Source organism: Hipposideros armiger, unplaced genomic scaffold (genome assembly GCF_001890085.2).
Source record: "Hipposideros armiger isolate ML-2016 unplaced genomic scaffold, ASM189008v1 scaffold_9, whole genome shotgun sequence".
In the NCBI taxonomy this organism is placed as follows: domain Eukaryota; kingdom Metazoa; phylum Chordata; class Mammalia; order Chiroptera; family Hipposideridae; genus Hipposideros; species Hipposideros armiger.
In genome coordinates, this window is record NW_017731359.1 from 874,696 (window position 1) to 893,398 (window position 18,703).

The 18,703-nt window shown below is 43.3% G+C and overlaps 1 protein-coding gene and 1 long non-coding RNA gene across 14 annotated transcripts in view; both read right to left on the minus strand.

Moving 5' to 3' along the window:
- ZNF23 (zinc finger protein 23) overlaps positions 1 to 18,703 on the minus strand; it is a 49,094-nt gene that overhangs the window by 9,069 nt on the left and 21,322 nt on the right. For 4 of the 13 annotated variants that reach the window (XR_002125304.1, XR_002125301.1, XR_002125302.1 and 1 more), the window contains 2 exons: positions 14,237 to 16,982; positions 13,518 to 14,063 (listed from right to left, as the gene is read on the minus strand). Coding sequence is in view for 7 of the 13 variants with exons in the window: in XM_019654214.1 (XP_019509759.1) it covers positions 14,888 to 16,982 (2,095 nt within the window). In the remaining 6 variants the exon portion in view is untranslated. The other 9 variants (XM_019654191.1, XM_019654148.1, XM_019654197.1 and 6 more) reach the window with 6 other exon arrangements.
- Positions 11,321 to 13,733, minus strand: LOC109389022 (uncharacterized). Its single transcript, XR_002125314.1, has 2 exons — positions 13,692 to 13,733; positions 11,321 to 11,740 (listed from the first exon to the last, which is right to left on the minus strand). It is a non-coding gene; the product is annotated as an uncharacterized LOC109389022 (long non-coding RNA).

The following is an 18,703-nucleotide window of genomic DNA, read 5'->3' on the forward strand; positions in this document are numbered from 1 at the left end:
TTATTAAATTATTTTTTATTATGAAATACACATTTTTTAGAATTAGTTTCAGCTGTACAACACAGTGCAATAGTTATACTTTTTACCCCTCAAAGTGACAACCCTCAAGCCAGTTCTTAACCATCGCGCCACTCAGCCGGCCCCTAAAGATTTTTATGTTAAGCATTACTTGAATTGGATCCCCCTTCTTTAACAACTACTTTCCTTGATGAAGCCCCCATCGCCTGGGCCAATGGAATTTTTTCTGAAGTGGTCTCCTTGCTTTTGAATCACCCCTGAAAATTATGTTAATTTCACTGGTTCCACACGTCTTAAGGCTAGGCAAGTAAGAATCACACAATGGCTGTGTGACCTTGGACAAGTCATTCTATTCCCCTTTCCCTTCGTGTTTTTTGCTGTGGAATGAGCACAACACAGCACCTATCTCAGAGGGTTGTTGTCAGGACTGAGCAATCCAAACAAAGTGCTTTGTGTGGTGCCTGCAGCATAGGAAGCCTCAAATGATGTTACTGGAGCTACTGTAACTATGATTATTCCTATGATTAACCTGTAGTCCATGGAGGTCCATGAATGAACTTCTGGAGGTCTTGGAAATCCCTGAAGTTGTATGGAAAATTTGGTTTGCAAGTTTATTTTTCTGGGAGAGAGGGTCCAGAGCTCCTATCAGAGACTTAAAGTTTGAGCCACTGCACCACAAGCCCTGAAAGCCTCTCCAGGACACAATGAGACATCCTGTCCCACAGGACTTCCAGTCTTTTTCCCTCCCGTGACACCATTCCCCTCATCTTCCCCTCTCCCCCACTCCTCCCCCGCCCCAGCCCCTGAATTCAAGGCACAGCTATCCTTTATGTTGATCTGGTTCCTCTTCATCTACACCGAGGTCCCTGGGAATCCCAGTTGTCTGCTAGCCTCCTCCATCCTACATGGGCAGCTTCCATGTCTCCCATTCCCCAGAGCCCTCTGCTGGGGAAGCTCCTATACCACAGGAGCAAAGAACCTCAGTGTGCTGAAGACTACAGTCCTGCCTTTGGACTCGCTCTCCTGCCGCTTCCATCCCTTCACATCACCACTCTTCCCATAAGTTCCAGTCTGGCAGGCAGAAGCATGGAGGCCCTCTCCAGCTTTCATTGCAAGGCTCATCAGCTTCCCTTCTCAGTTTCTTCAATTTGAAACTGCTCAGAGGAAGAGCTGAAGGACCCACAGCTCACCTGGGGCCAGGTTGTCAGGAGCATGGCTGCCATTGCCCGGTCTCCCTCTCAGAAAAGGGCTGGAGCTGGGGAAAAAACAGACAGAGACAAGTGTGTGGCAAGCCACCCCTACCAGGAACAACAGTGCCCTTCACAGAAGATCTAAGATGCAGGCAGCCTGTGACAGATAGGAGTGCAAGCAGGGGCTGCCAGAGGAAGAAGGACTCCTCCCAGTCATGACACTGATGCTCACTGCCAGGAACGCTAGAATTTTACAATTCTGACACATGTCACACTCACCAAAGAGTATACATACAATGTATGCAGAGCCTAAATAATAATAAAACAAAGACTCAGTGATTCAGCTCAAGAACATTACCAAGATCTTTGATTTATTTCTCTTCCTCTAAACAAGCATCATCCTCAATGACACCGCAAGAGAAGACAGGCTGGAGGGGCTGCAGTCCCAGCACAGAGGCCTCGCAGTCAGGCCCACGGAGGCAGCATCTGGAGAAGGGGACAGCTGCTCCCACACGTCCTGCCTGTTCCTTCACACAGCTGAGCGTCCTCACGAGTTCTACTGTCTCTACAGAGACCTTGGCGGGTCAGCCTTCCCCATCATCCAGACTCACCTTGAGGAAGCGGGACTGGAAGTGCGGTACCAGGCTGCTTCCTCATACTTTCTAGCCTTCTGAGAGCCAAGAAGCCAAGGTCTCCGCTCCCCAAGAGAAAGGACCACTGTGGCATCTCGGGTCCCATTACCCAGTGCCCCTTCATTACATTCAAAAACACATGGGCTGGTTATTTTCTGATTTTCATTGCTCCTAAAGCAAGTCTTGAAAATTTATACTTTCCTACCTAAAATTTCATCTATATCTTCCAGGATTTCAACAGGGTTATGGAAAACACTTTGTTTCCTCCATATCTGGAGCTACTTTGCTTTTCCCACTTTCTCCTTTTGAATATATTGTATGTGCTATCTAGACCTTTTCCCCTTGGTTAGTGTTATGGACTGATGTGTCCCTCCCAAATTTATATGCTAAAGCTCTAACCCCCAATGTGACTATATATGATAAGACTGGTGAGGAGGTAATAAGGTTAAATGAAGTCACAAGGGTGGGGCCCTGGTCCAATAGGGCCAGTGCACTTATAAGAAGGAAGAGGCTCCAGAGCTCTCCATCTCTGCCATAAGTCAGCCATCGGCAACCAAAGGAGAGAGCCTTTACCAAAAACCAAAGCGGCCAGTACCTTCATCTTGGGCTTCCAGCCTCCAGAACTGTGAGAAATGTTTCTGTTGTTTAAGCCACATAGCCTGTGGTATTTTTGTTAAGGCATCCCAAATAGACTATTATAATAAAGTAAGGCTAAGCAGTTTATCTATTTTAATGTTTTATTTTCAAGTAACTAGCTTTTTAAATTTATTTAGAACACTACTCTTTATTCATCTTTAATTCATTAAGTTCTGATATCTTAGTTTGATTCTTTAGCTCTGTAAGAGACACCTTATGCACCACTCCAATGCTCTTGTCTCACTCTCAGTCCAGTTACAGAAGCTTTGATCAGCTTTGTGCAGGTGCAACCTACCAATACCTCTGCAAAGATCTACACCACAGACACCTGGCTTCTGCCCTGGGGCTTCCGTGATGTCCTGTACAGGATACCTACACTCACCTGTGGACACCTGCTGGACCCTGAAGTATAGGAGAGTTAAAGCCTGTGGTGCCACCATTGACCAAAAGGAGACAGAGGTCAATCAATAAATGTTTTCCCCTTTAGTCTTTCAAATGAGATTTCAAGGCTCCTCCAAGATCCTTCAAGGTAGAGTACCAGTCAGATGTAGAAGGACCAGGCTAACAAGCATCCTTGTATTTGGGGAATATAAGAAAAAAGGGAATATAAGAAAATATATGTGTATCTAGTCATTTGTGCAAAAAGAAATAGGATAAACCAGAAACTAAGGAGAATGGTTGCCTCAGGTGTGGGTGGGAAGTGGGTGAAAGGAACCCGGGAATGAAAACAGAATGGAAGGAAACTGGGTAGAAGGGATGGGGAGGGGAGGGTGACACTTCTCTGAGTGTGCCTTTTGTTCTGATTTTAATAACCATAGTAATGTTTCATATATCCAAATGTGTGTGTGTGTGTGTTTGTGTGTAAATAAAATCAACCAACCAGGATGGGATAGGGATGATGACCCAAAAAGGAATACAAACAACAGCAAATGAGCTTAACCATTCTACAATTGAATAACATAACCACACTGAAGTGGTGGGAAAGAAAAGAACTAAGTAGCTTTGGAAAACAGTATTTTAACTAAGTACTATAAGGCTATAATGACCTTTCCCAAATGTATCCTTTAGTTGGGTGATAACAGAAAAATAAAATAAAATAAAATAAAATAAAATGGAATAAACATTGATAAGAGAGTCACTTAGAGTCAGGAGGCTATTAAAAAAGTGGGGCCTATGCACATCTTGTGCATCAGTTCTCAGAGCTGCTATTAGGTTGCTCAACCTGTTGCTAAATACAGCTTAAGATCAAGCCATAAACACCCTGGAACCATAAACATCCTAGAACTGCTATATGGATATACACCGACTACTTCCTTCCTCAGCGGTTTTTACCTCCCTTGTTTGCATTTCAGAACTTAACCAATCCATGTTAACCAGGCCAGCAATCCCTCAACTGCATGAAATAATTACATTTTGTGTTTTTTGCCTTTATAAACCCTGCCTTTCTTTGTTCTTTGCAGAGCTTAGTTTGGGTTGTTACCTGAATATGCAGCTCTTGGATTTGAATCCCTTAAGACCCCAAATAAAGTTTTAATTTGTTTTACAGCCTCAGATCCTTGCATTAGTAAACTTTTCATGAAGGTATGAATTAGCAACTCTGGAATTATTGTATGTGTATTCCAGGACTGAACAAATCAGTAATTTTATTAGAGAAATAATTCCCAGGTCATTGTCATCCCATAGCCAGAGAGAAGTAGGGTCCAATTACCTTTTGGAACTGTCACCGCTCCAGTAGACAATGCTCTCCAAAAGCTGGGCTTCTGCTATCGGGTGAAGGGGAGGGGCTCGACCTTTTCTGCTCTCCCACTGGGCCCTGGGTCACCACCCTGTCAGAAGCCAGGGAGCGCACAATCCATTCTTGGGAAAAGCCCCTGCAAGATCTCAACAGGTCAAAAGACTCGTGATATCACCTCAGGCCGCTTCACCTGTGCAAATATTCCACCCTTTGGCTGCTCCGACACATCTTCCCAAAAGGCCAGTAGCATCTTCCCCAAACTGTTTGGGACTTGGTGGCTGTGACATTAACACAGGCTTCGCTTTCTACGGGACAGGACGTACTGGGCCACCAAGTCCAAAGCGGGAGTCGAGGAGGAGCCGCCGCCCTGCTCCCTCCACCAAGTGCGAGAGACCCAGCTACGACCAGGGTGGAGGAGCATCCCTAGCGCACCCAGGGCCTCTGGATCAGAGCCCTGCCCCGCCTCCCACAGCCCCAAACTCACCTCAGAGCGAGCAGCTCCGCGGCGCGACCGGAAGTGCGTCACTAGGCCGCGGCCGAGCTTTTACAAGCAGCGTCGCTTGCTCTCGATGGTGCTCCGGCCCCGCCCCCGGCGGCCCAACCTCGGTGCCCGCGAACCAACCTCAGTGCCTGCGAACCAACCTCGGTGCCTGCGAACCAACCTCGGTGCCTGCGAACCTTGCGCCCTTTGCGCCTCTCCTCATCTCGGTGGCGGTTGTTCATCGGCATCGGCTGGGGAAGGCAATGATGAGACGCGAGCGCTGGCTTCAACCCAGGATGGGTGCCGGCGGTCTGTATTTTCATAAAGCTGCAGGTGCAACCAGATTTAGGAGTCTCCAGATAGGATCGGTGGATTACAGTACGTTCTCAGACCCAAGGCCACATTTTTTTGTAACAAACATTTCCTAGTGACCACTTTGTTCTCCTGTCATGAAACTCATAGATATACACCCCATTCAACTTCAGCCCCGCTTGCTGAATATGCTATTCTCTAAACATAGAGTGCCCTTCCCTTCCCATTCTCATTGTGTCTTGACTGTTGCTTGGTCTCAGCTCAAATCTCATTTCCCTTGGAAAGCAAGCCTTCCCTGACCACCCAGAATAAGGCAGGCTCCCCACTTATGTGCCATCACAGCATTCTGTAGTTCTTAGTACTTGGCACATTTGTGCTTATTTAATGGTGACAGTTTAAATATATCTTCTCTGGTCACCCCACAGAGCAAGGACTATACCTATCTTGTTCAAAACCATTATTCTCAGCTAAAGCACAAGGCCTAGCACAACACTTAAAAAACTAATGTTATGCCTTAACTGTAATAAAGAAGAAATAAAAGTAAAATAATTTGTAAATAAAAACATTTCAGTATGTAAATGGTCATGACTGCTCTAAGAGACCTAATGAAGTGGTCAAATATTTGCGTTTTCGCATAGAATGTGCCTGAATGCCACAGCCACGATGCTGTGTCTTATGTTGGTTTAAAAAATCACAAGGTGGGATACAAAATGGTGAACACTTTTTGATAAAAGTTTGAATGAAACAATACAATCTTCGTTGGTCATACAGTAGTTATACATACAGTAGATCCTGGAGAATCCACATATGTTAAAACTGCAAAAATATATTGTGTTTATCTGAAAACAGGTTCTCGTTCAGGTGATTTATTGTATAAACAGTTTTTGAATGTCCAGGAAGTCATGAAAGTGAAAATTTTTCAACAGGCGAACCATCCTGTGCATTGCACAATTTGTGGCACTCCTAGCTCCCATCCAACATCACCAAACACTGTAACAAAAGTACTCCCATAAAATTCCAAAATGAGCCCTTGGGGGAAGATGAATGGCTCTAAAAGCCACTGGATTGGACCACCCTTATGGGCCCTGTCAACCCCAATAATGTTGGCCTCTCTTCCAGCTCTGATTCTTCCCATGCTGCTGCACCGGAAGGTGGCTGGAGGGACCCCACTCACCTCTCCAGCCTCTTAGGACTCCCATTCCCACCCCATTCAACTTCAGCCCCGCTTGCTGAATATGCTAGTCTCTAAACATAAAGTGCCCTTCCCTTCCCATTCTCATTGTGTCTTGACTGTTGCTTGGTCTCAGCTCAAATCTCATTTCCCTTGGAAAGCAAGCCTTCCCTGACCACCCAGAATAAGGCAGGCTCCCCACTTATGTGCCATCACAGCATTCTGTAGTTCTTAGTACTTGGCACATTTGTGCTTATTTAATGGTGACAGTTTAAATATATCTTCTCTGGTCACCCCACAGAGCAAGGACTATACCTATCTTGTTCAAAACCATTATTCTCAGCTAAAGCACAAGGCCTAGCACAAAGGAAGCATGCAGCAAACACTTGTTAATATAGTCCAAAGGCTCCAGCCCCAATTCCAGGGTAGAACCCTTCTTTAGTTCTATGCCACCAGAGGTAGGGTATGTACTATGGCTGGGATCATTGACCATTGCTAGGAGCCCTTCTCTGCTTTGCCCTGACCCTGATCATCACTGTTTCCCAAAATGAACACTTTATATGGCTTCTCTCATTCAGATAGGAAAATGATCCCACAGTTGGGCAGAGTGATAGCTGGGGATTTCATTGCTGTTGGCAATAAGTGCTGTCTCCACTTCTCCCTAGGCTCAGAAAGTATACCTTTAGCTAGGAATGAAGACTTGTCTAAAGAAATAGGAATTTAGGAGATCAGTGTCACAGAAATGCTGGCCCCAAATGTTGGGTCATACACCAGTTGCCTAATTTCACAGGTAAGAAAATAAGGCCTCCTAAATAACCACAAAGCTCCTATTCCTAGGAGTACTAGGACAGGCACACACCAAGTTTCAAAAGCTCTAAGGAAGGCCTGCAGAAGCAGATACTACTCGTCTGTCAACATCTGTTCTTCCCTTCTTACACAGTAATAGAATCTCTAGCAAGCGAGACAGTTCAGAAAAAAGTAACAAGTTTCCTGGCCTCCTTTAAAGCAAAGTGTGGCTGTGTGACCAACTTCTGGCAAACAGACTATGGGAAAAACTGATGCCATGTCCTTAGAAGGAACATGCCCTTCTTGGCCCAGTACCCCCATCAACTATGTGGAATGGTCACAAGGGGGTGAGCATCTTGGACCATGTAGATGAAGATGTGGCCCCTGGGGATGACAGAGCAGCTAGGAGTGGTCATGGAGCTACTATTATCAGCCCTAGACTGCTTACCTTCAGATGATATATGAGAGATAAGCTTTCATCATGCTTACACCATATTGATTTCGGTTCCTCAAATCAATACCCAAAACCATATCCTAATATCCCTAGGAATGAGCGATGATGGAAATATCACACAACATACTTTAAAAATTCAGGCTGGTTCTCATATTTCAGTGTTTTGGAAGTTCATCTCTATCCTGGGTCTGCACTGCACGCACGTTTCCTCCCACTCAGCTCTAAGGCTTCTTGTCCTGTACCTTCTGTACCCACAATTCCAGGGCTTTCTTTACCCCCTTCCTCCGTGTCTGTCGTCTTGCAGCTGCCAACTCGAATGCTCCCGCGCATTGATCCTTTGAAGACATAAGGAAGTGTCTTGGAATGCTGAGACCTGAGGGAATGATCTCAGTAAAACTTCCTGGGCCGGCCGAGTGGCGTGATGGTTAAGAACTCGCTTGGGATGCCAGAGGGCCCCGATTCGGATCCCACATGAGGGCCAGTGACACTGCCCTCTACAGCTAAGATGCTGAACAACAGCTCAACCTGGAGCTGGGTTGCCATGAGTCGCCGGCGACGGCGTAGGCTGCAGCCCCTGTGGCAGTGGGTTGCCATGGGCTACCGTGTGTAGCCAGCAGCCAGCGTGAGTGGCCAGCAGCCGCAGTGAGCGGCCGTCCAGAAGCCGGCGACAGATCTGCCTCGCCCGGGAAGAGCACAATGATGGTGCCAACTTGGGCCAGTGAAGCAACATCCTCCACAATTAGATTGAAGAACAGAAGGACAGCAACTTGTCTGTTCCCCTTCCCCCAATTCCCCAGCACTGTTCCCATCCCCCCAATTCCCCAATAAAAATCTTTAAAAAACAAACAAACAAAAAACCTTCCTTATCAGGTGGTCTCGGAATGCTGATGCCATCCCAGGGATCATACGCATGTATGAAAGCACAACTTGTGCTTGATCACAATGAGTTTTCGGTGAAGCAGCTGCCGGTCTAACCGAATCAATTAACTGGGTATAGATATTCAAATTGACTTCTTTGTGACAGTTGTAAATAAAAGTTATTCGCCTGCCAGTATCAGGGCTCGCTCTCTCAGCCTGCAGAGACTAGACCCCTGGCCCGCAGAAATTCTACTTATGACTCGTGATTTCTTAACCCTTCGCCGCCCCTCCTTGAGCCCCCCAACTCTTGTCACACGGACGTGATATGTGTCCTCCAGGGGAAACTGACAAATGTCCTCATAGTAAAAAATCTTTTCTGGTGTTTCCAGTTTTAAGATGTCAGAGTAAAAATTGTTCTGCTTCTCCTCTTGAAAATTGTAAGAAAACAATAAGTCTGGTTCGGGTTCATCCCAGAATTTAATGTTTCAATATTATAAAATCTTCCTTATTAATATTGTGAATTAAATGAACAGATCACTCAACCTACTATGTGGAGATATATATTAGGGCAGAGAGATCTTATTCACAAAAGCAACAAAGGAACCAAAAATATTTAGGAATAAGAATAATAAATGTTTAAGACCTTTAGATGAAAAAAAATCAACAAAAACTTGTATAAATGGAAAGGCACAAGTAATTGTTCAATAAGAAGGGTATTCATCTTGATTTAATCTGGAAGTCCAATTTCAAACAATTTTTAAAAAGGAGAATAAAGTGGGAGGAATTGGTATACCCAAATAAAACACGAATAGGATTTGTTTTGGAACTTGTGAAAATGATTCTAAAGTTTATCTGGGAAAAAAATGTTATATATTTATAAGTTACTACTAAAACAATGCAAAATGATTGAAAGTTCAAAATGGAAATATATATAAGTATTAAGCTAAAGGAAAAATGACATACCTATATTATCTTATAGCAATGATTTTTAAGCCAAAAAATATTAGGCAGGAACCCATTTCAGGCAATGTATTGGGTTGTAGGAAAAGTCATGACGTATTTTTTCTGTTTTTCATTGCAAAAATGCATCATGCTTTTCTGACAACCCAATAGTGATTGATATAAACTAGTATCTAGAAATTTTGGATATAATTTACATCATTTTATATACTTAGCTCACAGGAACGTATACCCAGTTAACAAAATGAACAAAAAACTAAACCCAGAGGCTAGCTGAGGTGATGCTTTGTCCAACATGAGTGGGGATGATAGAAATTTGAAGATTTTGATATGTGAGGAGGTTGAATTATAATATTAAACAAGCCTGCATGAAGTAAGTAGAAACTGGGGCTTCTCACATCCACATCCACCGAAATGCCTGGACCCATGAAAGGATAAATTAGAAAATCTTCCCACTATCAAAGAGAGAACAAAATATGGCCTTTGCATAGGTTTTGGAGTGGTAATGGGACGTCCCCCTAATTTACAACCATAATCTATATCACTGAATAGTTTAAAATTAATATTACCCACTTAGACCAGTAACTCATAATCTAGAAAATTAAAGTGATCCTGGTAAACTTCTGAAAGTCACTACAGAATTTGGAGACTCTTCTATCGCAATCTATGCTTTCCTTCACTGTTGCCTGTTCCCCATCTACCTCCCTTTCTGCGGTCAAGCACAGCGCCCTGATTCTGACTAGACCCCAATATTCTCTACTACCCCTAAGGAGTTAATCCGTCTCCTCAAACAATCCCATTCTTGTTACTGAGACAGTTGTCACAAACCTTACCACCAATCTCTACAGGGCAATACTGTGATGGCTAGAACATAGGTTCTGAAACAAGACTGCCTTTGTCTGAATCCCTACTTTGCTACTTTCTGTCCTTGGGTGACCTAATTAATCCATTTCCTCAACTGTAACAATGAGCTCATTACAGTACCTACTTCATAAAGTTTTATTAAATGTGTGCAGTGATTCATTAGGAAAGTGCCTGGCATATGGCAAGCACTAAAAAATATCGCTGCTGTGAAGATCATTTACTAAACAGCAATTATAGCTGATGCAGCAACATGTGAAACTAAGTCCCTGACCCGGTTTACTCTAGGTTTTTTTTAATTGGAGAATTGGGGAAGGGGAACAGCCAAGTTGTCCTTCAGTCTTAGCTATGGAGGGCGTAGCTAGCTCAGCTCCAAGTCCAGTCGCCATCTGGCCACGCATCAGCAGCTCGCGGCCGCTCAGCTCAAAGTACTGAGTTGCGGGGCAGGGGGAGTGGGGAGGGGTGGGCGACATAGCCCACCATCCCAAACGGGAGTCGAACCAGCAACCTTGTTGTTAGGAGCATGTGCTCTCAACAGCTGGGCCATCCTGCTGCCTGTTGGCAGCTCAGCTCAGGTGCAACTCATTGGCCTACGTGGGAATCGAACCAGTGCCCCTGTTGCTCAGAGCTCAAGCTCTTAACCAACTGAGCCACTCGGCCGGCCCTAGTTTGTTTGATTTTTGAGTGACTTAGATTTTCTGGCCTCAAAACGATCCCCCTAGAAATGCCTAAGAACAGTAGGCAGTAAATTAAGGTATATTCATGTAATGGAATACCCATAGAATGATGAGAATGAGCCCGTACCGATGATTCCCTTTATGTAAAAATTTGTGGTGAAAGAAGTCGGAATAGAGATCTCCATGAAAGAGCAGTAATGACTGGAATAGGGTACAGGGAGACCTCCAGGGTGCTGTTATGTTCTATTTCCTGATCTTCGTGATTATAAGACTATGTTCTTTGTAAAAGTTCAAGCTGTACAACTATGACTTGTGCATTTTTGTGTCTATTATACTTCAAGTTTTTAAAAGTTTACTTAAAAAGTGATTCCCAACCCTATTATTCATTGGTCAGTCTGAGCACATAATACAACTGCTGGTTCATCCAACTGCTGGCAAGTAAGGAAGAGGTGGTGAAGCCACCCAGGTGCTGGACCTCAGGAAGCAGATGTTACAGAGTCCAAGTTTCAGCAGCTTATCGCTCATGAGCCAATAATCGAGAGAAAAGGGTGGTGGAAAGAAAAGCAGGTTTATTCAAAATGCCAGCATTCAGGGAAAGCAGTGGACTTCTGTCTGAAAACCTACCTTCCCTCTCCTAAAGACGGCCAGAAGGTTTTATAGGCACGAGAAGCAGAACAAAGGAAAAGGGGCATTGGTGAGGCAATTTCCTGGGTGATGGGTTCTGAAGAGGCAAAAAAAGCGATTTCCAGAGTCTGGTTTGTTTCAGAGATAAGGTTATCTCAGTCCCTCCTGAACAGATTTCTTGTTAATGAAGCAGGTGTTCCAGGGCTACAACTTCTTTCAAGGCACTGTCCTGGGCGATAAACAGATTTATGAGGTATGCATGCAGTCTTGAGAAAAGTCATTAAGGCCAGTTGTTCTGCAAATCGGCATGGTGTGCATTCAGCCTTTAGTAAACAGTCGATAAACCTGATAGGAAGGGGAGGGAGAGTAAAGGAGAGGAGAAAAAAATAAGTTTTTTAAAGTTCTAAGCTAAATTACGTTGTTAAATCGAATTGAACTCAAGTGTTAACCCCTGGAAGTAGAAACTACAGTGTCACCCTTACACAGGTAAAAGTCTGGAATTAGGTAGGGTAACTGCCATACTTGGCAAAAAGGGGCAGATGGGAGAAGAGGGTGCAGATTACATTCATTATACAAAGAAAAGGGCCAGCTCTTTGTTTTCCTACTGAGACATCTCAACACTCTCGTATGACTGAGAACTAGAACGTTTCCTTGGCCCACTAATCAGATCAAAAGGCAGGGTGGGCACTGTTCTAGACAAACTGGTAAACACCAAGCTGGAAAAGCTACAATAGCCTGGCATTTACCAGTTTAATGCCTAGAATAACATCCATTCCCAATAAAAACTGAGCTTTACTGATGGCTTTTGGTTTCACAGTTAAGACTTTTGTTGAGAATGGATTCACTCATACAGTTTTGTAAGAATGTTAAAACGTTTGTCACAGAGCTTCAGTTGTTAGAACTTCTATCCACTGGTGTAGTCCTGAAGTAGCCTAAACTCTCAAGTGCTCCAATGGGTTTCCCATTCTTGGTACAATCAGGGGCTGCTGGGACTATAGCTGAAAACTTTCCCACACTTCAAACACACAAAACATTTCTCCTTCATAAGGTTATCCCTGAAGACTATTAAAATAATTGTCACCCTGATAAGGCTCTGTTCCAAGAAAAGAAAACCTAACTCAAACTTGCTTGAGCAAAAAAGACAAAACAAAAAGTGGAATTTATTGGTTACTGGAATTCAAAAACCCAGATGTATTGGGTTGTTGGAAAAGTCATGACGTATTTTTTCTATGTTTTTCGTTGCAAAAATGCATCGTGACTTTTCTGACAACCCAATATTTCTAGCTTCAGCTATGGTTTAATGTAGTTGTTCAAACAGAATCATCAAGGTTGATTGCTCTCCAACTTTGATTTCTCTCCTGCTGTGTTGACTTTATTCTCAGACTCCACAAAAATCCAGGAACAAAAGTTCCTCTCAGCTTTAAAACTAAGGAACAAAAAAAAGGGTATTTCTTCCTGTTAAATGTGGCTACATCCTGGTACTCTAACTGGACCATCTTGGGTCACCTACTGACATCTGAACCAACAGCTATGGCTTGGGGTAAGGAATCTGGAGTGGAGTCAGGCCAGTGTCACATAGTCCACTCCTGAGAAGATGGAATTTAAAAGGAAATATAGTGTAATGACAATTAAGTTCACAAACTTATCCTAGGAAAAGTGCTACATACCTCACTGCTGAATATTAATATCGTCACCTTCAAAGTACTCCCCTTGGGAAGCTATGCATCAGCACCAGTGCCTAGTCCACCCTTCGGGGCAATTTTGGAACTCTTTTTCTGGAATGGCCATCAGAGCTGTCATCATATTACCCTTGATGTCCTGAATGTCATCAAAATGTCTTCCTTTCAATACTTTATCTTTGGGTAAAGGAAGAAGTCATTGGGAGCCAGATCAGAAGAGGAGGGAGGGCGTTCCAATACAGTAATTTTTTACTGGCTAAAAACTCCCTCAGACAGTGCCATGTGAGCTGGTGCATTGTGATGCAAGAGCCATGAATTGTTGGTGAAAAGTTCAGGTCATTTTGTCTAACTTTTTCATGCAGCCTTTTTCAGCACTTCCAAATAATAAACTTGGTTAACTGTTTGTCCAGTTGGTACAAATTCATAATGAATAATCCCTCTGATACAGAAAAAAGATCAGCAACATCATTTTGACTCTTAATTTGGACTGATGGAACTTTTTTGGTTGTGGAGAATTGGTTGATTTCCACTGTGCACTTCGACGCTTTGTTTCAGGATCGTATTGGTACACCTATGTTTCATCACTAGAGATAACACGCCCTGAAAAATTGTCTTACCTCGCCAAATGGTCTTGGCAAACTTTGAGTTTCCTTTGCTTTTGCTTTTGTTCATCGGTGAGCTCCTTCGTGACCATTTTTGCACACTTTTCTCATGCCAAGATTTTTAGTTGAAATTTTCCTGTTTCTCTATTGATGTTTACTTGGTCTACTATGCTTCTCACGGTCAACTGATGATTTTGATGCACAATTTGACCAATTTTTGCAATGTTTTCATCAGTTGTGCTCATTGCTGGCCACCATGACCTCTCTTCACAATGGCGATGCATTCTCTCCCCTCAGAAAAACGTTTAATCCATTGTACACCACCATTTTCTTCATGGCATTATCCTCATAAACGTGGACTAAGATGTTCCTGACCTCACTCCACTCCTGCCAAGTTTAACAAGAAATTTAATGTTTGTTCATTGCTCTAATTTAAGCTCAGACATTCTCGCAACAGCACACAAAAAATGCAACAATGAACGCCACTCAGCAAGACACCACCACATGTTGACACGAACACAGCTGTGAGACACTGATATACAAAGGTTATGAAACCTTACCCAGCTGTATGGACAGTGCCGCCATTGTAAGCACACAGTGGCAAGTGTGCAGGCATAATTCAGACCTCGTATTACCAGGAAAAGGGGGTAAAAAATTCTGGGAGGCAAAAATGACAAATGTCCAAGCACAGGTTTCTCTCCAGGGTGGACATGCTCATGATCACCTAGCCGGGAAGAAGTCCTAAAGGTTTTTTCATACTGACACACTCACAGGGTTTTTCTCTAGTATGGATTCTTTGGTGCTGAAGATTTTTTTTGCTAGTGAAGAATTTTCCACACTCATCACATACAGAGGAAGACTCCTGAATATGGATCCATAGATGCTTTTTAAATTGCTCCTGAGCACTAAAGGCTTTCCCACAATCTACACAAAGGGTTTCTTCTTGCTGTGGACTCTCTGGTGCTGAGTTAGTTTTGTATGAAAATTGAAGTCTGGTCCACATATATTAAAAGAATAAGGCTTTCCCCCAGTGTGAATATTGGCTAAGATGGCAAGTCTTTCTGAAGCTTTTGCCATATTCATTACATAGGTAAGGTTTTTCTCCATTGTGGATCCTCTGATGCTGATGTAATGTTGACTTAACAGCAAAAGCTTTTCCACACTTATTACACTTGGTTTCTCCCTAGGATAGATTCTCTGATATATCCAACTCATAACTACTGGTGAAGCCATTTCCACACTCCTTGCAGTGATAGGGTCTGTCCCCACTGTGGATTCTCTGATGCCTGATCAGATATGCATTATAATTGAATGCTCTCCCACACACCTCACACTGATAGGGTTTCTCTCCATTGTGGATTCTCTGATGCTGATGTAATGCTGACTTAACAGCAAAAGCTCTTCCACACTCATTACACTTGTAAGGTTTCTCCTCAGTGTGGATTCTCTGATGTTTAACCAAATCAGAACTACTGGTGAAGCCATTTCCACACTCCTTGCAGTGATAGGGTCTGTCCCCACTGTGGATTCTCTGATGTCTGATTAGATGTGCATTATCACTGAAGGCTCTCCCACACACCTCACACTGATGGGGTTTCTCACCATTGTGGATCCTCTGATGCTGATGTAATTTTGACTTAACAGCAAAAGCTTTTCCACACTCATTACACTTGTAAGGTTTCTCCCCAGTGTGGACTCTCTGATGTTTAATCAAATCAGAACTACTTGCGAAGCCATTTCCACACTCCTTGCAGTGATAGGGTCTGTCCCCACTGTGGATTCTCTGGTGCCTGATAAGATTTGCATTATCACTGAAGGCTTTCCCACACACCTCACACTGATGAGGCTTCTCTCCATTGTGAATCCTCTGATGTTGACGTAATGTTGACTTAACAGCAAAAGCTTTTCCACACTCATTACACTTGTAAGGTTTCTCCCCAGTGTGGATTCTCTGATGTTTAACCAAGTCAGAACTACTGGTGAAGCCATTTCCACACTCCTTACAGTGATAGGGTCTGTCCCCGCTATGGATTCTCCGATGTCTGATCAGATTTGCATGATCACTGAAGGCTCTTCCACACACCTCACACTGATGGGGTTTCTCACCATTGTGGATCCTCTGATGTCTGATCAGATATGCATTATCACTGAAGGCTCTCCCACACTCCTCACACTGATGGGGTTTTTCTCCATTGTGGATCCTCTGATGCCTGATCAGATATGCATTATCACGGAAGGCTCTCCCACACACCTCACACTGATGGGGTTTCTCTCCATTGTGGATCCTCTGATGCCTGATCAGATTTGCATGATCACTGAAGGCTCTCCCACATACCTCACACTGATAGGGTTTCTCTCCATTGTGGATCCTCTGATGCTGTCGTAATGTTGACTTAACAGCAAAAGCTTTTCCACACTCATTACACTTGTAAGGTTTCTCTCCAGTGTGGATTCTCTCATGTATAACCAAATCAGAATTACTGGTGAAGCTATTTCCACACTCCTTGCAGTGATAGGGTCTGTCCCCACTGTGGATTCTCTGATGCCTGATCAGATGTGCATTATCACTGAAGGCTCTCCCACACTCCTCACACCGATGGGGTTTCTCTCCATTGTGGATCCTCTGATGCCGAATTAATGAAGAATTGCCAGTAAAGGATTTCCCGCACTCTGCACATGAATAGGATTTCTCTCCATTGTGGATCCTCTGATGCTGACGTAATGTTGACTTAACAGCAAAAGCTTTTCCACACTCATTACACTTGAAAGGTTTCTCCTTAGTGTGGATTCGCTGATGCATAACAAGCTCAGAACTACTGGTGAAGCCACTTCCACACTCCTTGCAGAGATACAGTCTGTCCCCATTGTGGATTCTCTGATGCCTGATCAAATCTGCATTATCATTGAAGGTTCTCCCACACTCCTCACACTGATAGGGTTTCTCTCCATTGTGGATCCTTTGATGCCAAATTAATGAGGAATTGCCAGTAAAGGTTTTTCCACACTCATTACACTCAAAGGGGTTCTCCCCAGTGTGAATTCTCCGGTGTCTAACATAGTAAGGAAAATAGCTGAAGCATTTCCCACACTCCTCACATCTGAAGGGTTTCCTATCACAGAGGATTCTTGGAACCTTTCCTCCATCATTTCTCACTGTGGACATTTCCTGGTGCTTCTTCAGTTTATATGTTTCCAGGAAGCTGGTTCTCTGAAGAACACTCTTCTGCAGACCATGTGACATCACATCTGTGTCTTCAGAAACTCCCTGTGTTGATGTGGACTCATTGTCAATGTTGGCCTCAGTATCTGACATAATAAATAGAAAACACAAGTGCCACCTGAGAATTATACTAGAAACAAAGGAGCATCAAATATTATAGGACTTTTAGAGATTTCTACTTCAACCTCCTCATGGGCCTGCTAGCAAGACATAGCTATTAAAATGAAAGTGCCAAATATCACACAGGCACAGAATAGCTGAGGTAGAACAGGGTATCAGTGACATCATACATCAGATTGCTTCCTAAGCTTTTCCAGACTCTATATTTTTAAACCTTATAGTACTTAGAGGCTTACAAAGTACCAAAGGAAGTACAGGCTCTAAGAGCAAGTGATGACATGGGCTGGCAAGACTCAAAGTCAGAAAGTAAAACTGAAGTGTCAGATTGCAAAGGCAATGAATGAATTGTTTTTTTAAAATTTATACCCTGTAGATGTCTCGAAAGACTGGAGACACTTAGCATTAAGGGCACTAGGCTGTGGCAAGACAGAAAGGAAAAAATCACAGATGCACTTAGAGGACATCAACCCCAGAGGTTCTTAATTGCAGGTCCATAGATGAAGAGTGAACACCCTAAAACTATTGGCAACTGCTGTCTTGTAATCTGCCTCTTAAAAAAGTCTGAACCTCAAACATGCAGAAACTACTCTCCTTGACTCTCTGCCCATTTGGAAAGGGTAGAACCCAGTTTCCTTAGATATATCAAGACTACAGAGTATTCCTTTTCATATTAGCAAAAAGGAGACAAACAGCCACTTATAAAATGGCATGTGTGTTCCTAAAGACTGGATGACATTTTACCTAAGTTAAAGCCCATCTATTTTATATAAAATGTTGGACTAATTTTGTTTTAACATTAATTTGGGTTTTCTGGGATTCGTCTGCTAGTTAATCAAGTTCATCCTTTGAACGTGAGTTACACAAGTGAGGACCTTCAGGAGAACTGAAACTAGGGTAAACAGGTAACCAAGAGTCTCAAAAAGAATGACCAAGACAACTGAGAACCTGGTGGTCTGTTCTCACACCCTGCCTCTTTTTTGCTAGTAGGGTGTTCAGTGTTATAAAATCAGGACTGAGTGATCGATGACCAAAACACTCTTTGTTTTCCCTGCTGCCCCACACTATGCCATTCATCTTGATCACGATCCCCACAGTTCTTCCAAGCAAGCCCCACCTTCCTAGTTCTCCAGTGATTATCACCTCCTCCCTGCTGAAAGAACAAAGCTGCCCAGATGCAGTGCCTTCAACTTCCTTCCCTTCCATTTCCATATCATCTTACCCCAAGCCATGCTCTATGATTTCCAAATCATCCCTGATGCCATCTCCTCCTTTCCCGATATACTGCTCTATCAGCTGTATCATCCCTTTTCTTTTCAATTAAAATTTATTGGGGTGACAATGGTTAATAAAATTACATAGGTTTCAAGTGTACAATTCTGTAATACATCATCTATAGATCACATTGTGTGCTCACCACCCAGAGTCAGTTAGTTCTCTTTCCATCACCATGTATGTGACCCCCTTTATCCTCTTCTACCACCCCAACCCCTTACCCTCTGGTAACCACTAAACTGTTATCTGTGAGTTTTTATTTGTTTATCTTGTTCCTTTGTTGCTTTCAGCTTTATACCCCACATATGAGTGAACTCATATGGTTCTCGACTTTTTTTGTCTGACTTATTTCACTTAGCTTAATAATTTCAAGATCCATCCATGTTGTCACAAATGGCAGTATTTCATCTTTCTT